At 44.7% G+C, this 25493-nt stretch overlaps 1 protein-coding gene across 1 annotated transcript; it reads left to right on the forward strand.

The window, feature by feature from the left end:
- Nucleotides 1-1733: 1733 nt before the first annotated feature.
- On the forward strand, nucleotides 1734-11548 carry LOC123407975 (coatomer subunit beta'-2-like). Its single transcript, XM_045101218.1, has 5 exons — nucleotides 1734-1819; nucleotides 3801-3993; nucleotides 10691-11086; nucleotides 11177-11308; nucleotides 11396-11548. The coding sequence occupies exons 1-5, from the start codon at nucleotides 1734-1736 to the stop codon at nucleotides 11546-11548; spliced, it is 960 nt and encodes a 319-aa protein (XP_044957153.1).
- The last annotated feature ends 13945 nt before the right edge of the window (nucleotides 11549-25493 follow it).

Here is a 25493-nt window from a genome sequence, read left to right on the forward strand (position 1 = left end):
GAATCTAATTTCGCTTGGAGTTCTTCATGATGATGGTATCGTATTCCGTTGTGATCGGGATAAGAAGACCATAAAAATCATGGAAGATAAGGTGACCGTGATGATTGAAGCGAGGACGGCTTCACATCTTTACAAGTTGCAAGGAAGCACTATTGCAGGTGGAGTCATGAAGACTGGAGTTGCAGGAGTAGCAGCAGGTTCCCACGGAGGCGGTGGGTCTGGAGCAGACTCGTCGGGTAGCTCTCGGTAAGCTACGAAGAAGACAACACAAGTCCGGAATACATGGAAGTTTGATGCATGGACAAATTCAAAGTGATGAAAATATTCGTCAAGGTGGAGTTTGTTAGAGTTGTGTCAAATATTGATGTACGAGTTGGATTACATATGGACTTGGTGTTGTAGTTTGGGTAGGATACATGTAGTGTCATATTCGGACACGTTGTACACTTGGCCTCTTATATATGAGGAGGCACCCCACGTTGTAACCCATGACGACTAGATAGCGACAGGCTCGCAAGGGGGAGCCGACGGCTTCTGCCGGCGCCCGGTTGGCTAGTGTTGCAGTATCTCGGAAAGGAACACCCGTAATCATTGCTTCGGAAAATAGGCGAGTTCGCCGAACCTCGTTAACAAATCTTGATGTCGTCATCGTGTTATTGTCTTGTTCCTAGGTGGATCGACCCCATACCTAGAATTTATTTTAACATCAGAGACGACAGCGATGCAGATAAGATTCTCGCTCTCAAGGCAGCCCATGACACATTCAATTGCCTGTCGTGGCACCTCTCCACAGTGCCTAAGCTCTGCACCTGTGCAACATTGTCGGACATGTCACCATGCTCGTTCTCGGGGGCCTCAACCTCGCTCAAGGCACCTGCATATCCTCAAGTCGAATGTGCTCGTCGGCATGTCCCCGCTGGCCTTCCCATTGCACTCCGCAACGTCAAGCTGAATAATCAAGTCGAATGATTCACTCCTAGATTACTCTGAAACCTGCCTGCCATACTTATGGCCAGGCTAACGTCAAGCTGCTCTACCTCATCGGCAACCGCCTCTCGGGTGAGATGTTGGGGGAGCTCGCGTGTGTGCCCCGCTCACCGCTGTGCTCCTCGACGAGGACATGATGACGGGACCCATTCCACCGCCGCCGCAACCCACGCTCTGACTGCTCGTCGTGCCATCCTCCACCGCCGCTAGGAACGACTCCTTGGCTGCGCTAGCTCTGGTGTTGAATAGGTTATAAGCGAAGCCGATGCACCAAGCCGATTTTGTCCTAGTCAACACGAGCGGCATGTGCCTCATGTGCCAGTGCCATGTCATTGGCGAGTAACCGGCCTCGCAAATTATTATTTATGTTAGACAGTGGTCAAGCGGCTGTTAATGCGATAAGTAATGCCATGCTTGAAAAGCGGTACTGATTTGAAAACACAAACAACGTGATACCAATCCGTTACCCAAGCCCCAGTTGTGGTAGTTTTGTGTACTATACATAATTGTGGCGCTTTTGTGTAAGTCTATTATTTCTTGTTTGATAGTTGAGGCACCGGGCTGTCTCCACACAACTCCCCTCAACCCCCGCGCATTTCACTCCTCTGCCGCCGCCGGCCCTGTGGCGCGGCGGCGGCGAACTTCCTCTTGCGTCCCGGGATCTAAGGCGGCGGCGGCCAGACCTGGACCCCTTATGACGAGGATGGCGGGCAGCGGCGGCCAGACCTGGACCCCTTATGACCAGGATGGTGGGCAGCGGCGGCCAGACCTGGACCCCTTATGACGAGGATGGCGGGCAGCGGCGGCCGGGGCGTGTCGGGGGGACTCTGCTGTAGCCGGCGGGGTCGGTAGGAGAAGACGGCAGCGGCGGCCGGGATACGTCCCGGGCTCGATCTACGACCTTCAGGTCCAGGAGGGCGGCTGCATCTCGTCCTCAATCTGCTGCATCTCGGCGACGACTCGCGGAGGCACTCCGGGTCTGCATCGCATCACGAGGATTATGGCGGTGGTGGTCATCTCCTACGTCGGAGGTGGTCGTCCTGAGGCTGGGTGATCGGATCTTCAGATCTATCATCTAGTCCCGGCTGCGAGTCGGGGAGACATAGTTGCCGGTGAAAACGGAGCCGACGGTGGACGGCGGCGTTCTACGTCGTTACCTTGATGAAGGCTTCGTCCTGTAATTACTGTCGATCCACTCGTGTTGCTCCAGGGGAAACCATACGATCTGGTTTTCCAGATCGGACGATGGCGGCATTGCGGTGTCGTTCCTCTCTAGGGAGCATCGTTTGTGGAGCAGCGTTGGAAGACAGAGGCAGGAGGTGGAGCATCTTCGTCGTGCACGGAGCTTCGGTGGTGATGTCAGGTCATGCCTAGACGACAGGTGCTACGCATTGTCATGCCTGTTCGGCAGGTGCTACACACGAGAGAACTTACAGAGTCTTCGCGTCTGGATGGATGAGTGCAGGGAGGTCGATCCACTCGTGATGCTCGAGGGGAAACCCTAGGATCTAGTTTTCCAGATCGGACGATGGCGGCATTGTGGTGTCGTTCCTCTCTAGGGAGGATTGTTTGTGGAGCAGCGCTGGAAGACAGAGGCAGACGGTGGAGCGTCTTCGTCTTGCACGGAGCTTCGCTGGTGATGTCAGGTCATGCCTGGCCGACAGGTGCTACGCTTTGTCATGCATGTTCGGCAGGTGCTACGCACGACAGGTCTTATAGAGTCTTCGCGTCTGGATGGATGAGCGCAGGGAGGTGGCGCCGTTGGGCGCCATGGTGGCGTCGACGGATGGCCGGACTGGCATGGATGATGCGGATTTCTCTCCTGAAGATGGGTCAGCGGTTCGATGATGATGACGACTTCTAAAACGTGTGCATGTGGTGTACGCTTTAGGTTTGCTGCACCGGTTGTTAGTTCCGATACGTTATGTGGATAGATCGGCGAAGACACCGTTTTTAGATATGCAGAGTGAGAGCACTTCACATTGTCACGTTTTGTAGGTGTGAGTGGGGACTTCGGGTGGCTTGATGTATGTTCTTGTCAGACCTTTGTTGAATAAGTAATAAAGATGGCTGTATTGAGCGATTGATGCAGAGGCCGAGGGTCTTAACCTCCTTTTCTTAAAAAAAATTGATAGTTGAGGCAAATCTTTGCCTCCCTTCCGAAAAAAAACCTTGTAAGTGCAAATGAAAATGAACTAGGCTGCAAATATAGTAGTGTAGTTTTCACTTTGAGTATGTTTAATTCTGGGGTTTGCTCTTCTGAATGCCGCTTGTCATGGCCCTTCGTAGGCTTGCAATCTTTTGATGCCGATGCAGTTCTAATCTTATTAGACTTATTGTTCGAATGAATAGTCATTCAATTATTACACATATCGTTATATCTATGACCTTTGTGTAACAACATAGGTTGTTTATGATAATAGCATGGTCTGCATTGTACCACTTTGATTTCAACAAATTGAGTTCTACGAAAAAATCTATTTTAGTCCCTATATTTTATTTAGAAAATCACATAAACTGCTTTTTTTGTACAAAAAGGGTAAATCTATCCACACTCCCTTCCTCCGGAAATACTTGTCATAGAAATGTACAAAATGGATGTATCTATAAGTAAAATAAGCCTAGATACATCTTACTTCTAGAACAAGTATTTCCGGACGGAGGGAGTACAATTGTTAGTTTTTTCTTTGGCCCTGTTTCTTTCAATGCCAAAAATCTTATTTTTAGAAAATGTGAGTTCTACATCAAGCCTCTGCATCAGTTATCTCTAGTATAAAGCCCAATGTAATGAGCAACATGTTAATTTATTGTAGGATCGCGATCGGAAATGAAAAAGGATTAGTACTGGTAGATATAGACCTGGAGGACAGGAAATATGGTGGTGTGCAGAGCACCAAAGGATTAGCACGGTTGGAAATAGGCCTGAAGGGCAAGAAGGATCGCAGTGCAGAGAACACCGCCGCTGTCATGGGTTCCAAGGAAGACACAGGTCAAATGATTGAAGAGGTGAGTTCCCTAATAACTAAATAGAGTGTATTACATTTATTTTTCTATAAAATGTCAGTTATATTGATTTGAGGAGAACAGTATGACCACATAAGTGGGGCAAATTGGCCAGACAGACTTAATCTTTTTTACAAACTATACTCCCCCAATTCTCCAAGTGTTTTTACAAACTACTCCCCACAATTCTCCAAAAGTTGTTGTTTTGTGCATGTATTGTCTGCTAAGTGTAATTTTGATATTTTAATCTCCTAGAAAATATATACTTATCGTGTTTGTCAGTTTGTGTATCTGATATATATATTTAAAAAGAGACTTGTAGTAAAATTTTGACTAGGCCAATGTAAAAAACAACTGCTTTTAGAACCTCCACAGCACTAGATGTTCATGGATGGATGCTTGAAGTGAAAGAGTATACCGACATCATTAATCAACTATGTTGGAAAAGACTATCAAGAGGCCTGTTCAACTGGCCATGATTTCTTTTTCTTTGTGTTTCTGTAAGCCAGTGCTTTGGCTTAATATATGGTTGTGTGCATCAATTGATGCACATGCCAGGTTTTTTCCTCCTCTACAAAAAAATATTTGATCTACTAGAATGCAATTATCTTTGCATGGTACTTCAGCACCTCTTAAGCAGAGGTGTCTAATGATGCTGTCGTGCTAAACAGGTAAGCATCCATGATATCTATCTATGAAAAAAAAAACCGAACCTGTGTAAAGCTAAGCACATCTCCATACACCTCTAGATACTCTTAGGGAACTAGAAGGAATACAATATTATTTAGATTAACTATATTTATAGCTGGCACGCAAGTATAGGATCGACATGTACTATGTAGCAAAAGCAACTTTTCTTTGGCGGTTAATTTTGATATAACAGAAGAATGTGTTATTTAGTAGATGTTTCTTAGTTTCATGTCTAGTAAGTCATGCTTGAATGCATCTACGGATATGTGGTAGTTAAAACTTAATAGGCACTATAGCAAAGTGAGCCTCTACTGACAGCTCGCAAACCCCCTCCACTGACAGCGCCCATTGCTAATTGCATGTCAGTGGTACTTCAAGAGCCCACTCACTGGTGGTAGTACAACAGAAGAAAAAAGATAAACATGGGCTCCGACGTTGTAGCTCCTGTTGTCGCCGGCCTCGATCATACCCTCTGTTAGATGAGGCTGTAGATGACCGCACCGACATTGTAGCTCCTGCTTGTCCCTTGCCGTGCTCATCTGGGATGGGCCACGCCGGTCCTGACCGGCACCTTGTCCGGTCGCACTCTGGTGTGGCTGTGCAAGAAGCTGTTTGTGGGTGCCCCATGATGCAGCTCTTGCCAAAGTAGAATCCAATTCAACAGTATGGATCACATGATCCAGGAGATAATGGGGACAGGGGGCTGGGAGAAAAAGAAAATGGTGCTGGAGAAAGGGAAAGAATAGACCAAGGAGAGGAAGGAAAGCGGGAAGATCAGAGCGTTTGAATGGTTATTGCTACCAGTTTTGTATGCCCTTGATTTAATGGTCGGAGTTACATTTTGTGCCTTGAAAGCTGGTATTAATAAATGTTGTGATAATGGTCCGAGTTCCATTTTTGTCATTGATGACGTAAACATGTTGGAACTAAATAATGATGTATTTCTATCAAAGTGATAATAGTAATGATGTATTTGTTACCTTGAGCCCAAGTTCTTCAATTGCATGTCTATCCTACTCCCACCAATCGAGCGCTTACTTCTTAATTTGTTTTAGATAAGCTCATTAGCTGTCCCCAGTGAGCTGATCAAGGTTGACCCCCTCCAGTTGCGCTTCCCTGTTGCGCAAATCATGTCAAGCACACTGAAGATATGCAACGTTACTGATTACCATGTGGCTTTCAGTATATATAGTACAGCGAAGTGCACCATATTACCGAGCGAAGGAGTTCTGTCACCACAGTCGAGGCTAGATCCTCTAGTAACCTTTTTTTCTTCAAAAAAACACAAAAGCTTGAAGCCTGAGGTGGTCACTGTGAAGAGCACCATCGTAGAGGAGAGTTTGACGACTGAGGATGTTGCACATGAAATGTTCAAACCAAAGACGGGCCGAAATGTGCATCACATCGAGCTGGCCATAGATTTTATAACCTCCAAGGTGAGTCCAACCTTTGTCCTTTTTCTTTTTCTTTTTGAGGGGACTTTGCCAGGTTTTCATTTGTATCAACCTATGCGCAACCAATTCTGAAATATTTCTGACAAATCTCTATGGGTGTTTGCGAATAGACCATATCCAAACTAAAGTCAGTGTCGACAATAGAACTGCATCCAATAGATCCATGGTGAGTGGATCAATTTCTCGTGCTGGTGCAGAAATTGAGTTCTCTGTTTGCACTATGATTGCATTAATTAAGAAAAATCCTTCTCTTGCGATACAGGATGGTCATTACCCAAGGAGGCAAGTCTTTCCAAATGAACTACCATGCAAAGGCAAGTGACTGAACTCACTCCAGAATTTCTTACGAGCAATACAATTTTTTCAGTATATAAGAACATAAACACATGTTGTACTCGGGAAATTTTGACGGATTTTTGTACTTTAATGGAAAGAAAATTTCCAAATAATCGTCTAACCATAGGTCCTCGGGCTACTTAGCCGCCTAACCTCGTTTTCTTTGATTAAGAAAGAAGTTTATACAATGCCAAAGAAAGGCATGACCCAATACAAGTGACACGACACAAACTAAAACAGCATAAGGATAACTAACCCAAAACTTGGCGATCCACGACCTAGAGACTGCCAAAGCAAACCCAGCCTAGTTTAGAACAGTAGTATGTTAGTTTAATCTTGAAGTAGTATTGCGTCAAGTTTGTAGCTGGTTCAAACTGCTATGGACTTGGCTAGATGCGTGTCAGGTTGCCGTGTGATTACTAGTCCGGTTTGGACTATATTAGTTAGTAAAACTAGGTAATTGTTTGCGTCTAGTAGTAGTCCGTGTAGGGATTGGTTTCATGGGTCGGTTGGGTCAGGCCGTGTATATATACACAAAATTGGTCGACGGAGATTGTAACACCATGAAGAGAAAAGGAGAAAACAAAGGGAGGAAAAATAAAGGCACGTCAAGGGCCTGTGGCCATCAATTTTTTGTGTGTGCGTGTTCGTAGTGATTTTGTGTGGTCGATCCGTGGGTGAGTTTCAATAATTGGTATCAGAAGATGCGCTTGGCCGAGGGTGGCGATGTAGTAGCACCTTGGGGCGGGCGATGTTATCGCTAGGTGGTGCAACGACGAGGAGGTTCAGGTGATCATCGTTCGGTGGAGTGGCAAGGAGGGAGATGACATTTTGTCGTCGGGAAGGCAGTGGAAGAAGATTGTTGACGGAAGCGGTGGTGCAGGGTGTGGTGCCGGTATGTTCCCAAGATCATCGTCTGTAGAAAATATATGAGTCAAGGAGTCGTGTGTGTTAACACGTTCGGTCGTGTCGTCCAAGGGAGTCAAGGAGTCATGCGGGTTTGCACGGTCGGTCGGTTGTCGTCGTCATGTCAGAGTCGACATGTCCAAGTGCTCATCTCTGTGAGGAGGCGTTGAAGATGAAGCGTCCAGGTCGTCTATATGTCTCGACGGAAGGATCAGGTTCAACTATGTGGGGGCGGTAAACCAATAAAGGTGAGTCTCTTCAATGAGGCCATGTCTCTACATGAGGTTGGAGTGCATGATGTAATGCACGGGGTGGTGTGATCCACAAGGAGCCGGCATATATCTTGCTAAGGTGGATGGTGTAGACAACCGGATGGTGTATTTCATAGGTTACTACCATGATTAGGTAGTCCAATGCATATTTGAGGTGATCAGTAAATTCACCAAGTTAAAATTGGAAAGAAGTTGTTGCGATCAATGAAGCCTATCAATTCGACTTGTCGTGGTGCGAGATGTATGAGTCGACAAGGGAGGAATCTTCAACGAGCCAAGACCGAAGAAGAGCGGAAGACAATGTTAAGATTAGGGAGAGATTGTTACTTTAATCTTGAAGTAGTATCGTGTCAAAGTTTATAGCTGGTTCAAACTGCTATGAACTTGGCTAGATGCGTGTCAGGTTTGGTACGTGGAGGCCAGGTTTCCGTGTGATTACTAGTCCACTTTGGACTATATTAGTTAGTAAACTAGGTAATTGTTTGCGTCTAGTAGTAGTCCGTGTAGGGATTGGTTACATGGGTCGGTTGAGTAAGGCCGTGTATATATAAACAGCATTGGTCGACGGAGGGTGTAACACCGTGAAAAGAAAAGGAGAAAAGAAAGGCACGACAATGGCCTTTGGCTATCAGTTTTTTGTGTGCGCGTATTTATCGTGATTTGATGTGATCGATCCATAGACGAGTCCCAACATAATATGTCACAAGGTAAGGAAGCAAAAATCATGCACCACAAGGGCCAACACGACATCAACTCGACTACCATAACGACAACAACGATAGCAACTGAAGCACAAGCATCGAAGGCAAGGATCCACCATCAGCCTGGAGATGCCACCACATGAGCGAGACAAGATGCAACATCGCCAAGCACCAAGAACACCAGTCCAATGCCGCCAGAGCAACCAGATGGAGGGGATGACCATGAGGGGACGAGCACCAACTCGAGGGTAGTAGGACGTTGCATGCAGGCATTAGGGACAAAACCCACTAGGGTCCGATGATGAGGGGAAGTAGACACAACACGAGATGAAGCCAATTGAGACCTATGCCTCTCATGACCTGATCACCTCAAACCAACAATGACCAATGAAAGTCTCCTGGTCGGATACGAACCGACATGGGGCATCTCGGCCAAATCCGGTAGAGCTACTGCCAAATCTGGCCATCTGACCCAGGATGACCAACTAGATGGGGCAGCGAGGATAGCGCGGGGGGGGGGGGGGGCAATCGTTCGACGGTACAAACTAAAGCAACCGCGAGCCACGACCAAGCGGGTCAAATAAGAATGGTGGGGACGTGACCTACCACCACACGAGCAACAACAGGGGGGAAGGCACCAAAGATGAGGGATTTGGAGTGTAGCACCCGTGACAGGTTCCATCTAGAGATGAGATGAGAACAACGAGCCATAGTGACCTCATGAACCGCCTTCAGCCACATGGGCTTCAGCCGGTGGTGTTGAGAGGGGATGGAGGCATGGGTGGCTAGGGTTGGGAATTGATAAGAAAAATGATTGGGGGACTGGGTACAGTATCACAAACCAACATTCCCCTCCACCTCTGGCGACCATCCACGTCACCTTGTTCTCATCGCAGTAGAACCAAGCTCGTCATTTCCTAAGTGATGCGTCTAAGTATACACTCACTACCTCATGGTACCAGATATAGCTCAATGTGGGGAGGCAATTTCCTGCTCGGCCAAGTAATTGGAGGTGTTATGGGCTGGAGGGACTGGACACACCAAATGGACCATGAGCATGCATGGCCTTTTTTGGGTGACTGGCCCTTTTTGCATAAGTTGAGGGCCAATTACTTTGGTGACTTTTTTGGGCTTCAAGAATATGATGTCTCCTATCTAGATTTTTGATTGGGCTTCTAGAATAAGCTGGTTAAGGAGCAGCTTATTTAATCCTGGGGATCCCTTGAAGGTCATAGTGGGTAATTTGGGGCTTCTCCTAGGAACCAGGCATGGCATTGATGATACATTTAGCCCGGTAATCATACTGGTTACCATTGGGACGGATCTCTCCCTCGTACTGTTTTCAGATGGCTTGTTCATTATATGAACATAAATAATGCCTTCACACATCTTGCTGATGAGACCAGAACGTTGGGGACTGCCGGACTGTTAACTCTAGGTCTTGATGAGCGGCGCAGTCATGTGCGTGGTGACCTCAGAGTGCAAGGAAACCACTTGGCATGGCGATTTCGTGGTAATCTTGTGCATATATATATCTATATCTCTATTCTATAGTGTACGAGTTTTGAATTGTTGCTACAACATCAATCCTAGCCGTTGGTCTCATAAATCGAACGGTTGAGACTCAAAGGATTCGCAGTGCACAGTAGCCTGTAGCTGCATCTATTGTTTCTGGAACCATCACCTGTTCGCATCACACCTCGGATCTTCTCCCCACGTTGCATGCGCCAGGGCGTCAGGCAGAGAGCTTGTGTACAAGATAAGCATACGGTAGGAGAAAGAAAGTAAATAATTTGTGGGGTCCATCACATACATCTATATTTTCTTCCTATGAAAATATCTGGGTGTCAACGTAGGTGAATTATATCATACCACTTACCAATTTTCTTTTATTTTCTTTTCATTTATGCATGCATACATGGAATATTCTCTTTGCTCTGAAATTGACTGCAAAGTACCATACGTCTTCTTTTTTTCTTTTACAAGAATCATCATCGGAACAATATTGCTAAGACGTGCATTGCACGTGTATACATACTAGTCAACCATATGTGTAGATTTTTGCTGGTGTACACAAATCAATAAATTATTAAACTGATATTACCATTACTCATATGCTACTGCTAATATGTTGATTTCGACTAGCACTTCGTCGAACTTGGCTACTCCAGCTATTTAACATTCCTAACCATCTCAGTTTTGCTCGGTTACCGTGCTTAATATTCTCGTATGTGAGAAGTAATTGACTTCTGTGCACATATCTACCCGCAGGAAGTGGAATTGGTTGAGTTGAAGGGGGGAAAAGGCATGCTTCTGACTTTCACCACATTGACCTAATGTTTTTATTTTTGCCATCTCACATTTCAGCAATATAACATTTGATATCTATCTCATTGCAGTTAGTTTGGTTAAATTTATAGCCCGTGAGCAATGGATTTTGGCTGGTTTTACTAGTGGACTACTCTGCGTGTATAATTGTGATTCACAAAGTAGAATCCACGTTCTACATGAACACTCAACATCTATCAAGTCTTTGGCTATCCATGGAACTAAGCCCTATGTGCTATCAGCATCCTGTGATGGTAAAATTTTGCTATGGGACTATGGAAAAGACTGGCAATTGATAAAAACATTTGATGCCAATAGTTGTCTTGATAAATGCGATACTGTGCAGCAAGTTGCGTTTAACCCGAAGGACACTGATATGTTTGCCAGTGCCCAGGGCAATACAGTAAAGGTTTGTTTAGATTTCCTATGCATGCATGCAGTAAACATCATTTTGGATGTTCCAAGTTTTCCTGATACATGTATTTGCTTGAAATTGCAGTTTTGGAATCTGCATTCGGGTGAATGTAAGCACATATTGTCTGGCCATTCAGATTCAGTGATGTGTTTGGATTACTTCAGTCTGGGTCAGAAGCTATACTTGATCACCGGTTCACAAGACAAAACTGCTAAGGTATATCATTTTCACTAAAGAATAGACTAGCCCTTTATCATACTGACAGAATATTTATTCAATCATGAGTTTTGCTCCTTGTGTCAGATCTGGGACTGTGAGACACAGAGGTGTGTTCATTCACTGAAAGGGCACATGGATGTTGTTAACATTGCGTTTTGCCATCGGGATCTTCCAATACTCATTACAGGTTCATGGGACGGGTCAGTTCGTTTATGGGACTCCACCACCTTCCGGTAATTATTAATTATTAACACTCGCGATGCTTCAATATGAATCAATGAAAATTGTCCTTTTATCGAAAAATTATCAACACCCCTGTAGTCACTGTATTTTGTTTGAATTTGGAGTGTTGATTACTTGAAATTTAAATTATCAATATGGTTAATTTGTAACCCAATTTCTAGTATTGATATTACGATACTTTTTGTTCTGTTGGAGGCACTAATATCCAAATTCAGCTTTAGCAATTTGGAAGACAAAATTTTGACAAGCTCCGATCTTTGTTTAGATGACCAAGTTTTGTATATACCTATACTTCATTAATCCCATTCAGCTTTAATCCTTGTGAAATCACGAAAAAACTTGACACCAGATTGGGCTTCAAAATTACTAGTCCACTACCATCGAGAATATATCCTATTGACACTAGATTGACAAATATATAAAGGATTTAACGGATTAAAAATGTGTATTTAACAAAACAAATACCACTTTCCAACCAACCCTAGCAAGAAACTACCACTACAAAAATAGAAAAAAACCTACTGATTTTTTTTCTATTATGGCCGAAAACTGCAATGTGTGATAATTGTCCTATTAAACCCGATTATGATAGGCTATGCCCGTCCGGACTGAAAAAGTCAACACCGTTACTTTAACTGTTAACATGTGGGGCCCACATGTCAGTTATATCTCCTTCCTATGAAATTATGCATGGACATTTCCGGTGACTTCCAATCGCCTCCAATCGAGCTAGGCGCCTCGCCGTTGAAGACTTGATTGATTAATTAACAAGCAGGCCATGTTGCCATTCTTGTTGGCGGACACGACGTCGAAGTCAGAGAGGCTCTCGAGCTGGTACGAGGCCGCCATCGCTGCACCATTGACCTCTCAGCCGGCTGGTCGCCCTCCATTAAAAAACTGGCTACGGTATAGGCCAGTGGCATCGAGGCCAGCCATCACGGCGGGCTTGCTCGCCCGGCATGGAAGCTCACGCGGAGGACAACTTCGAGTGTGTCGCCTACCATGGCCAGCTTGGCCAGCGGTGCGGAGGTTAACTCACCCGACATGGAAACTCGTGCAGACACCAGCTTCGAGCACGGCGCGTGCCATGGCCAGCTCGGGCGGCAGCGTGGAGGATAGCAAGGCCGACGGCGAGCTCGCGCTGCAGCACAGTATGTTTTATGAAATGTCCCGGTGATAATATTTGGATGAAGAAGGGGATTGATGTCCACATGTAGGTCTCATATGTCATAATAGTCAACATAACGTTCAATCAAGCAGAGTTGATTACTGTGCCACGTCAACGTTTACGTGTGGACCAATCCTGTCATAATCCAGTTTAATTTTGACGAAATCTGTGACTTGTCTCACTTGGTAGTTTTTTTACCATAGATTAGAAAAAATAGTATTTTGCTTCTAATATTGTAGAGTGGTAGTTTCTTGCTAGGGTTGGTTAGAAATTGGTAGTCTTTTGTTAAATACTCGAATAAAAGGACATATAGAAAAATAAAGAATAAAACTAAATTGGTATGTGAATTGTTGAGTCGGGCGAGAGACGTACCTCGCAGCTTTGTCTCCTATGGAAGCTTCAGGCATGGGTACACTCGATGCACCTCTCCTAGGTTAGCTATCTATATGGGCTTGGGCCCATATCGGTTCAACAACAACCCCCCCCCCCCTCTCATGATGGGTGGTAGATATATTGTTATTTTCATCTTCTTACATGCCAAGTTACAATCTTTTGTTTGTAGTTCCTTTTTCAACCAATCTCCAGCTTGTTGTCCAAAGCTGATATGAGCGAGGCTGATAATCTCAGCATCAAGTTTGTCCTTAACGAAGAAGTGGTCAATTTGCATATCTTTAGTTCTACCATGTTGAACTGCGTTATTAGCATAGCTTATAGCCGACTGATTGTCACGCCACACCCTCAAGGGTCCCTTTCTCAAAAGTTTCAATTCGCGCAAAAGGTGTTTCACCCAAAGCATCTCACTCAACCCTTGAGATAAGTCTATATACTCAGCTTTTGTTGTTGATTTGCGTTATTAGCAAAGCTTATAGCCGACTGATTGTCACGCCACACCCTCAAGGGTCCCTTTCTCAAAAGTTTCAATTCGCACAAAAGGTGTTTCACCCAAAGCATCTCACTCAACCCTTGAGATAAGGCTATATACTCAGCTTTTGTTATTGATTTAGGCACAACCCTTGGATTCTTGTTTCCCCATGACACCAAATTTCCTCCAACAAACATACAATAGCTAGAAGTTTGGCCATCTATCATCTTGACAATTAGAACAATCAGAGTTACTGTAGCCATCCACCTTAAGATATCCACACTTTAACTAGAGTTCCCTTCAAGTATCTTAGGATTTTTTGCACAATATCAAGACGCCCACTCCTTGGTTCATGAATGTATCTGCTCACCATGCCCACGACATAAGTAATGTTAGGCCTAGTATGACACAAGTTCAATAACCTCCCAACTAGTTTCTGGTAATCTTCCTTATTCACCAGCTCTCTTGATTGTGTTGCCACTTGATAGTTTTGTTCAATCGGAATGGGGGCAACACGACATTCCATCATGTCCATGTCATCAAAAGATCCAAGCCAAATTTCATTTGAGACAAATATATTCCGTTATCTGACCCAACCACTTCAATGCCAACGAAGTATTTTAGGTTGCCTAAATCCTTCACCTCAAATTCCATGCCTAGACACCCCTTTAATATCTGCATTTCCTCCTTATAATCTCTAGTGATGATAATGCCATCCACGTACACAACAAGAATAGTGATCTTCTTATCAAAGTGTTTTTAGAACATTGTGTGATCATCGTTATATTGATCATACTACATACCGCAGATAGCTCGTCTAAACCTATCAAACCATGCCCTCGGTGATTGGTTCAAACCGCATATACAAGGATTTCTTCCTACATCTCATCATCCAGAAAGGCATTCTTGACATCTGTTTGATGAAACTTTCACCCGAAGTTTGCATCAGGGGAGACCAATATCCTTAAAGTGTTCATCTTTGTCACTAGAGCAAACGTCTCATCATGATCAATTCCATACGTTTAACTATCTAGCGACCAATCTGGCCATACACTGTTCCACCTTCCGCTTGGGATTTTGCTTCATAGTATAAATCCACTTACAACTCGCCACTTTTGTTTTTGCTCGCGATATGGTTAGCACACACGTCTTCTTTTTTCCTTGGTGCTTCCAATGCCTCTATTATTTCTTCACGCCACGTCAGATCTTTCTTTGCACCCTTCCAATACTTTGTGGTTGACATAGTTTGAAAGAAGACAACAAACACTATACAAAGGAGACAAAACATCGTAAGACACAAAATTCCAATGTCATGATCATAGAAAACCTCTGGTGGTAAAGCCTTATGTGGCACTTCATGTGTCCATTTCACAACGCAATAGGTAGTTCCACTTTGTGAGATGAGCTTCCATCACTTTGTTGCTACTCCCCCTACAGTGACTGCTCCCCCCGCACTTGTTGCTACTTCTACACATATGGTAGCCGCTGAGAATACACTACAGGAATCTTCTGCCACCAATCTCAAATAGGGAGTGGGAGATCACCAATTTGAATGGAACTCACTGTTGGCTGGACCAAAACCTGCACATCAACATTAGTTAGAGTAACAACTGGAATTGTACCCATAATTGGCTGCACTTGAACCAGCACATCATCATTAGTGTTTATGTTCACAGAATGATCTTGAGTGTGAGATATAGCCTTCTTTGACCATCTTGTACAAAATGGAAGTGGTCAAGCTCTTGAAACAATACACTTAGATCTATTGGCTCATCATATAATGACTCAGACTCCGTGAAGCTTTTATCAATACTTACAAGCCTGCGTTTCTCAAAGGTACATCAACATTTATACCCCTGCGACCAGAAGAATAGCCTAGAAAAATACACTTTGTTTCTTGTGGATTAATTTTCCTGAAAGAAGGTCACGGATCTCGAGCAAAACAAGTACTATCAAACAACTGGGAATAACAAACTTAGTCCGCGGAGATTTCATGCCTAGTATTCTTGTTGGTATTCGGTTGCTCAATGTATTTGGCTGTCATAAGTACTCATCACATAAATAGCTAAACACCTCATCTTTGTGACGCATCAAATAAATCCAAGTCATATGAGAATAGAAATTGATAAATGCAAAAAATCACTTCATTTCATTCATTGACACAATTGGGCAAGTCCATACATCTTAATGAAACAACACAAAAGAAGATATGCTTGTAAGCCCCTTACACACATATGAGGAAGTTGTGTGTTTGGCATATTCACAAGCATCACATGTCAACTTGCCCTTTCCTATCCCACACATAACATCTTGAGAGATTCTACTCATTTTAACAAAAGATACACGCCCGATCCTACAATGATGGAACGTCGCCTTTTTTTCCTTGTCCTCCATGGTCGTATCACACACTAATTCTGGTTGCACCTCCTCGTCCATGTACCAGAGACCCCTACGCCTGGTGCTAGTCCCAATAATCTGCATCGTTCATCCCTCCTGAATCATGCAATCAAATTTGTCAAATATCACACGATGGTCTATTTGATCAATTAGAGCACAGAAAGAGATCAAGTTGACAAGGAAAGCTGGCACATGTAAAACAAAGGATATGGAAATGGTCGGAGTGCACTTTACTGTGCCAACTCCTTTGACACGTTGTTTTGTGTCATGAGCAGTTTGTATACTCCATGTGTGAGAAAAATGATGCTTAGTGTAAGACTTGAACGTGCATGCATTACTTGCAACATGCTTAGATGCTTGATAGTCAAGAACCCACTCTGGACCACTCCCATTAGTAGCAAGAGATGCCTTGTCCAAATTACCTTCATCGATGGAGGCCTAGTGAGCAAAGTCTTCATAGTCAGCATCATCTGCATCTTTGCCTTTTGACATCCCATTGTCTCCTGCAACTGCCATGTGAGCCCTATGACCCCCTGAGTTTTCTAAGTACCACCTCTGCCCCTAGGAGCATAACCCCCATGAGGTCCCTGAGTATCCACCTCTCCCTCTAGCGCTCATGCCTCTGCCAGTCCATCCCTCTGCCTCTGTCATGAGTTGGACAGACTCAGTTCCAATGTCATACCTCCCTATAGATATGACAGTTGTTGGAATCTCTCCACTCCATCCTCTCCATGACTGCAAATGTTGAAGCCAACACAACCTTTACATAGGCGTGCTCCAAAGATAGTTGCACCTCCTCTTGAGACATTGTTGTAATAGTCGCATCAATAGTATGCACAAGACGTCCTATCATGAAAGCAACCTCTGAGCCCCTCCAACAGTTTGAACATACGCCTACATGCAATCCACTTGTGGCCTGACTCGATGGATGTCGTATCACAGAGTTTGAGAGGAACACGGTTATCATGCTCTACCCATAAAGTTTGCAGCTCTGCCACATATTTCATAACTGACATGTCGTCACCTTGATGCAGTCAACTAGTCTTCCCCTCAATCTAATAAATTAGCATAAAAATGCCCTTGCCTGAGTACAGGGTGAACAGAGTCGTCCATATCGCAACGTATGTGGATAGCCCCTCCATAGAGCGTCCAATGGAGGGCACCACCGAGTTCAACAACCAGCTCATGAGCACAAAGTCACAAAGTCTATGAACTTCCACTTCTTTCTCTCCGTAGTAGCCTTGTCTCATGCTTCCTCAATAGCACCCATCATGTGTCCATCAAGCTCCTTCTCCTCCACAACCAGCAATGCCCTCGAGGACCAGCTCAGTTAATTTGTGGGCCCGTCCACCTTTATGCCCATGGGCGATAGTTTGATATTGTGAGCCGCTTCTTGCCGAGGAGGCATGGCCCAAAGTGCAACTCCACGAGGATCTTGACGAGCTTCTTAAAAACCTCAGCAAGGCATTGTCGTTCACCCATCTTAGGCAGCAGCAACAACTCTTGCAGCAGCCGCACACAACTCCTCTCTTTCAGCAGCAACAACCATGAAAGTACACGGCCGAACGATAGAAAATGGTGAGGTAGCCGTCTTACAAACCGATCTTGAGATACCCGGCTCACGTAAAATGCACTCGACTACGCTACCGCTAACACACATCGGGCGAGCTAAACACCCCCATGCTACGACCTAGCATACCTAGGCTCCGCGACAAAGCCCTCAAGAGGGAAAACAACGCAGAAAGACGCCGCCGCCGAGTCCATCGGACAAAGGTTTTCACCCGGAGCCCTGACACGAGGAGAAGAACCGCAACGACGTCTTCAGAAAGAGAAGGGTACCCGCGGGTGTCGCCGCTGTTGGCGCCAAGGCACGGAGCTTTCGCTCGGCAACTCACCCGTGCCACTACGAGGCCGCCAAGAGGAGCATGACGATGTTAGATCCCCATATCCGGATCAGGACGCTACTTCTCCAGGAGAGAAAGCACGTCCGAGCTACCTGCTAGCCCACCTCCCGTTGCCCTCACAACCTGTGAAGGGAGCCACCATCATTGCAATGCTGCCCACTGGAGAACGAGTATGCAACCTGCCATCCGGGGCCACTGCCCCGGCATCCCTGTCGCGAGATACCGTCGGTCATGCACCTCACGTCACACATAACTCCAGGTGGAAGAACAATGCCAGTCTATCAGCTCCTAGCCCGGCATCGGTCCCCGAGTCTAGGTAGACGCCTCCACCCTAGGAGGCATCCACACCTGTGTCCCCTACCAATACCCGGTGTACTTGAGGGGACACGACTCCGAGATTGTCGACGATCGCCGGCGAGCCAGCCCCAAGCCCATGGCCAGGCGAGCTCACTCGATGCCATGCCCACGGTCACCGTCGCCGATCCGTGCACCAACACACCGGTATCAGGGCCACCACCAACGAGCATCATACCCGCGTAGGAAGCCCGAGCATCCCTACGAGCACATCCCAGGTCAATCCCAACCTCTCCTACCTGAAGCAAAATCTCTGATCCGCCCCGGGCCCAATCTGACCCGCCCGAGCACGAACCCTAGATCTAGTCCATCCCTGAAACGCATGTAGCCGGCACCATCGGCATTGCGGACTAGATCCACTAGAAGGAGGCTGACATCGTCGCCCCGCGCCGCGCCGCCACATCCCTGCCCGTAGCCGCTGCCACCGGAGGGGAAGCAGAGTTGTGTTACAGTATATGTGGATTGCACTAGCCCTTTCCAATAGTTCAAATTTTTGATTGCTTTGGCTAGTGCATGAAGCTTAACAAGGATAATAAATTCATTATAGTTTGTGGAATATTTCACTAGTTTGACATTTTTTGTAGTTCACAATCTTTAAGGTAAAGTCTAGAGCAGATGTATAAGTGCTAATAATGTGCATCACATTCTTCCAGACATGAGCTCAACCCTGACCTCGGTGAAGTGTATGCTATAGCAGGTTTGAAGAGATCAACAAGGTATATGATCAAAAGTATCATGTCTTCCATACTTATATTTGGTTATTAGAAAACTCTTTTTCAACAATTGCATAACCTTGCAATTGCAAACGAAAATGAACTAGACTGCAAATATAGTTGTGTGTAACTTTCATTATGTTTAATTCTGAGATTTTTCCTTGTTATGGCAGTTGTCATAGTCGTTTCAAGGCATGCAGTTCTTTGATGCTGACGCAGTTCTAACCTTATTTATTAGACTTGTTTGCATGAACAGTCATTCAATTGTTACACATAACATTATATCCATCCCTCTGAGTAACAACATAGGTCTCTCATGACGGTAGCATGATCTCAATTGTACCACTTTGTTTTCAACAAAAATAAGTCAAATCCAATAATTCCTACATACAGTAGGCTCATGCCCTGTGTTAGCACCTAAAACGTAAGATGGAAATGAATGCAAATACAGGAAAACTACGCCTACTGGGAGGATGCGAAACCAGTGACTGCAGGGTTCCACATTAATTTGCAATGGCTTGACATCAACAGTTAAGTTCAGATAAGAGAGGAATAACACGGCCTGACAAACCTCAGGGGACTCCTCATCAACGTCACAGTGGTGCACCCTCTGGGACCACCATCATTGGGGTTAGACCCCTGACTTCTTGCTCCTCGCGAGCCGCAGCTTTCCCTCTCGCCCCAACATTCGCCATGATCAAGCTAGGGTTAGGGTGGAGAGGAGAGGTAGAGCAAGCAAGAATAATAGGGGATACTGGAATGAGCGAGTGAAGTGAACTGGCTTCCAGCCAACTGGCCTAACCCTTATAGACCTCTCCTTAAATTCCGTATTCCCACAATAAAATAATGGGATGGTATGTCCATAACTAGATTGGCTACCTTCATGTAATTAAGAACAATTCCAGTGATGCACATCGGCTTATCCACTCATGAATACTGACATAGCTACTTCTATGTAAGAATAATGCAAAGTGTAATTCGTCATAATGCTTTACAATTTCATTCTACCACTAACCTGTCTCCCTCAAAATTTCTGAAAAATGGTTGATTGGGGCATTTTTGTGATGTTTAACCATCTTCATCGTTAATCCTCACCATTTTATTATTTACAAGTGTTAATTATGATCGTCATATTTTTTCCAGGCTTGTGCGTGTGCTGAAGTTTAAACTTGGAGAAGTGAATTCTATAGCATGTTTGAAGGGATCAACGAGGTATATAGTGAAAAGTGCCTTGCTATATTTTATATCTGGTTAATAGGAAAAATCACGCTTCCTGACCGTGCTCATCCTTGAAAAGCAAATTATAAGAAATCACAATGCAAATATACCAATTTCTGCAGTGTGGAGTTTGCTCATCCTAATTGCGCTTATTGTTGTGGAATTCAAGGCATGCATTTTTTAGTACAAAATAGTTCAGCCATCCTTTTTGTTCATAGGATAGGAATATGATAGGAATAGAAAAATCGTTGGAAGTGAGACGACATGTATCTCAATTCCTATATGGAAAGAGATATGTCATTTGATGTATAGGATAGGAATTTTTACATTGAGCCTAGGGTAATGTTTCTTTTTCTTTAAAATGTGAAGGACCGATTCCTACCTACATAGGAATAGGAGTTCATTCCTACAAACCAAAGGGCTCCAAAGGAAATTTTCAACAAAATTCTTATTCTTAAAATTCCTACAAAATTCATGTAAACGTAAGGAGGCGTCGGTGTTTGCAGACACAAAGTCCTGCTTTTCTTTGTTTTGGCTTTGTTGCCTCCAATGTATAATGCGTGATGCGTTAACTGGTGCAGGATCGTGATTGGGCATGAGAAAGGATTAGTGCTGGCAGACATAAGGCCCTGAGAAGGCGATTTGAGCAACCGAACAAAACCGAAAGGTTAATGCTAGCCATTGGAGTAAATCAAGATGGTTGGAGAAGGCTAAAGAACTGTGGTATTCTTGTGAATCTGATTGGGCTGATTCAATTCGAAACGGCAAACAGACCAAAGAACTGTGAACCATGCATGTAATATTCCCCCTTCTTTTCTAAATATGTTTGTTATTGGCATGTCTTTAAGCAAATTTGATTTGCTGGAGAAACTCCGCCATGGAAAACATTCAATAGAGCCTATGAGCCCCGGTCCTCTTATTTCAGCCGTCTGTTTCGATTTTATTGGTGTCGTCTTTACCCGGTAAAACATGTCACGGGTCTAGCTACTTGACCTTGATATTCTGCTCCCCCTCCCCCTCCCCCTCCCAACCTTAGCCGCCCCACTCCCTCCCCCTCCCTTTCTCGCCGCCACGCGAGGCAGCCGCCGGGCAAGCCCGGGGCGCCAAGGATCGTGGCGGCGGGGCCTTGGCTGCCCTGCCTCTGCGTGGGGAACCCCGGATCTGGAGCGGCGGCTCCATGGATGAGGCACGGCAGGCTAGCAGCCATGCGGACGGTGGATCTGGCGTCCCGGCCGCGCGGGCTGCGGCATCCGGTGGTTGTTGGCGGCCGGCGGCGGCCTCTGCGGTGGCCGGTGCGCGCGATCTGGCGCATCCCCTCCTCCCTTGTTCGGCGTGCGGGCTAGCTTGGTCGGGCCGCGCTTCCTTGGTCGCCGGTTCTGTACAGGAGGCGCTGCTGGTGGCGGGGATCTAATTCGGGCGAAATCCTTGGCCGACCATAGTCGGCCGCATCGACGGCGATGCCTGAGGGCGTCGTTCCCCTCCTTGTAGGCATCGGTATGGACTGATCCCCTCACTTCCCCTTCCCCTAGGTCACCCGGGCGAAAGTCCTAACTTTGTTGGGTGGCGACGGCGCTCACGGCATCGTTCCCTTCTTGAAGGCGCCACTTTGGGAACCTTGGGGCTGGGTGGTGCTTGTGGGTTGTGGGCGACGGCGGTGGTGCGACCCTAGCCTAGCATGGATCTGCGTCCGCTGCTTGAAGATGGACTCGCGTAGGTGGAGGTCATCGTTTGGCGTCATGGTGGCGTCGATGGCGGAGGCACCTGCCAAGGCTGACACCTCAATCTGCTCTGAAGATGAATAGATGGAAGATGATGGGGGCGACACATCTGAGTGAGTCAGACCGGTTTGTGCCCCGGACCCGGTATGTGGCTCGGTCGGGGCCTCCGGCTTTAGATGTTAGGCTTATGTGAGAGGTCTGGGTATTTGGCCCAGCTTGCACCCGTTCATCATATGGATAGGAGTAGCGGCAGATGTTGCCAAGATGACGGATTCAGGCATATTGTTGTACTACTTTATAAGATCCTCGGGAATAATCAATAAAATGATCGCATGCATCTTCCAGATGGAGAGACAGGGGATCACCCTCTTTTTTCTAAAAAAAAAAAACTTATAGCACGCAAGTTTAAAATATTACGTACTGCACAAGTAATCATGAAAAGGAGTGGTGTAGTTTTGCTAGATTTTATAACTGATGTAAGATGCGGCCAATGCTCTGAAGACACCAAAGGAGCGAGGAGATAGAGGCCTGACAATGGATGGCTAAAATGTCCGTGACGATCAAGCCGTTTGACCTGTGATCTGCTTGCTGCAGGACTGAACACCTGTTCTGATCCGGAAGAAGTTGAGGCAGCTGCTGTATTGTCATCATAAATTATTATTTTTGCCATGAAGTCAATGGGAGTCATTTCTTGGCCAATTCTTATACGTAATCATATTTGATTCCAAAAAAGAGATTGGGAACATTTTAACCTTTTTAAGAATTACTAAATTATTTGACGCAGGTGCGCTGGCTCTTTTTTCATGGCCGAGAGCACCAAGTTCCCGTCCTTTCAGGCTGGCTCTTTTTTCATGGCCTTTGTTTCCTTCTGTTCATACAACAATCATTAACCATGCATGTTCTAGGAAAATTGCACAATCGCAGTTGTGTACCATCTTTTTCCATCCATAATCAAACATCCAACTTCTGCTATAAGAAATAAAAACAATCATACGATATTGTACCCAATAAATGGTGCAAAAAACATATACAAAAGAGCAAAAATAGTAATTTTAGTTGGATGGAAACCTTCTTCTAGGTTACACGGTTAGGTAGAGAAAATATGGAAAAGGAAACTCGTTCAAGGGAGCATCACCTTGTTGGTGAATGCACCGGGTGCTTAACTATGAAGGGAGATGAAAAAGGAAAAAAAACTACTGAATTCTAGAAAGAAAATACATCAATATCAGCAATCCGCAATAATCAACCCATTAAATTGTTCTTAAGTTGTGTTCTAGAATTAGACCTATCGTCCAATATATCACTCAATGTTTTGCTTGATATTCTGGTTTATTTCCGATATAAGGGAAAATATGGCGCGCTATGCAAAATAGGGCGGCCCCTTAAGTTTGGAAATTAGCATGCTATAACGAGCTATAGCATGCTATTAGTGAGACATTATGCATCACGGTATCAAATTATGAAATTAATGCTCGATTTTAATAGTTTGCATATGAAAAACATTGTCTTGTGTAAGAAAAATGATAAGATCTCCGAACAATAATTCCAGCTTACAAGTAACACAAATGCCACATTCCAGACATGAGCTCTCAAAGAAATAATATCAATCAAAACATACAAGTCAATCATCTAAAAAGTGGCACAAAAACACATCACATGTACTATCTTTACTTGTGCTTGAAATCATGGTTACTGCACAATATTATTTTGAGTTTTAAAGAAGGACGATGATGAAACATGTCATAGACCTTAAAATAATATCAATGCAAAGTCATACAAACCCAACAACTTCCAACCCATGAATATCATGGTATCCGGGGTGTGCGTGTGGGCGCGCGTGCGCGCATATATAGCAACCCATCATCACTCAAGCAGTACCATCTACTTCTACTAGTTGGAACACTCCTGCATCACATTCAAAACTGAAAAGGCTGAGGAAAAAAAGAGGAATTGGTCATGAATGATAGTAGATGAACATAAATAGAATATGAAAATTGTATTGGGGAATAAGAGACACCGAGAAGAGGATGAGCGTTTCTATGCGGGTCATGCATCAAGTTGCTTGAGGAAGGGTGAATCTTGACACTTTGTCAAGATAGCTCACCAGAATTTCCCGTATGGTGAAATGCAACCGATCAGTGAGGCATATTATGTTTTCAAGCATGTTGGTAACCTCACAAACAACGACCCATGGCAGGACTTCTCTGGGTGGCACAAGGGTGAGCCCCTCGGTTCTCGGCCTAGATCACTGTCGCACATTAGTCGTCAATCAGGGGTGAAGGCTCCTTGTTCAACGAGGTCTTGGACGAGACATAGATGAAGGGAGACAGAAAAAGGGACAACACGACAAGTTGTTGATCTATATGTGGATGCTCTTACCATTTTGGCATCCTGGACCGAACAATCCTTTAGCGGGCTGACGGATGAGTATCTTAGGGCTTCCAAGATTGATTAATGCTATGGTAACATAATGTTACATGGCTTGAAGTAAGAAGTTCTTCCTCTACAAAGTATACTACCTGACATGGCCAACTTGTAGTCCAGTCAGAGATGGTAGAGCAAATGTGTTTTCAAAATTACGTACGAATATAAGACTTCGTCGTCCAAAATTATGTATGAATAGAATGTGTTCTCAGATGCCCATGTTCCGCATGTGTTTGTGTATGGTGTGCCATATTGTTCTCACAAAATTATGTTGCTTCCAAATTCCAACGTGTCTGATATCTTTGAAAACGTCCATTTTTTGAAATGCCAATGGCATTTTTACAACTAATATTATCATTCAAAAATAAAAACTCAGAAAAAGTGAAACTTGTTATCCAAACAGAAAGTTGGCATACTTCACAAATAAAGTTGCCATCCTCGGGTAGCTAAAGTTGCCATCAGAAAATGTCAGAGCAAAATTGCTTTGTTCCACGCGTGTGATACTTATTAGGATCCTATAATATAAAGGTACATTTCATGCTGAATCGAATAACTAATTTTGTATTATGGATGTCGACAAATTTTTCCTTAAACTTGACTTTTGGAATACAAGTAGTATTATCTAAGTTTCACTGCGAAGTGTATTAAAATCATGGAGTGCCAATAAGAAATCAACTCAATTATAACATTAGTCTTTACACGGTGCCACCAATTTTTGTGTATTTTGAAATGATTTCTATCCCTAATTGCTGAAGTAGATGAATTGGTAGATCAGCTTAACAAGTGTGCATCTCTTGGTGCAGGTCGTGCAAAGGCAGTTCTCCGCAGTGCGCATAACAGGCTCCTGTTTTTCATGTTGGAGAAGCTGTGCGCATACAAGGCTCCTATTTTTCATGTTGGAGAAGTCGTGGAGGCGGGCTTGCTACTTTGCATGTGCTTTCTGATTGCTTACTTTTTCAATGCCGCACACCAAGTCCGAAACTTGCCGTGGCGGCGGAGCCATGCTATATCTTGTACTCCCTCCGTTTCTAAATATAAGTCTTTTAAACGATTTTACTAGATGTCTACATACGAAGCAAAATGATTGAATGTACACTCTAAAATGTGTCTATATACATTCATATGTAGTCCACTAGTGAAATCTCTACAAAGACTTATATTTAGGAACGGAGGGAGTACAT

The sequence above is a fragment of the Hordeum vulgare genome, chromosome 7H (genome assembly GCF_904849725.1).
Source record: "Hordeum vulgare subsp. vulgare chromosome 7H, MorexV3_pseudomolecules_assembly, whole genome shotgun sequence".
NCBI lineage: Eukaryota > Viridiplantae > Streptophyta > Magnoliopsida > Poales > Poaceae > Hordeum > Hordeum vulgare.

What these genes read in the sequence shown, in the direction of transcription:
- LOC123407975 (XM_045101218.1), top strand. Translation starts at nt 1,734, where the DNA reads ATGGTGGGCAGCGGCGGCCAGACCTGGACCCCTTATGACGAGGATGGC. An exon ending in CCCAGGGCAATACAGTAAAG is followed by an intron (nt 11,087 to 11,176) that starts GTTTGTTTAGAT and finishes TTGAAATTGCAG; the next exon opens with TTTTGGAATCTGCATTCGGG. An exon ending in CACAAGACAAAACTGCTAAG is followed by an intron (nt 11,309 to 11,395) that starts GTATATCATTTT and finishes TCCTTGTGTCAG; the next exon opens with ATCTGGGACTGTGAGACACA.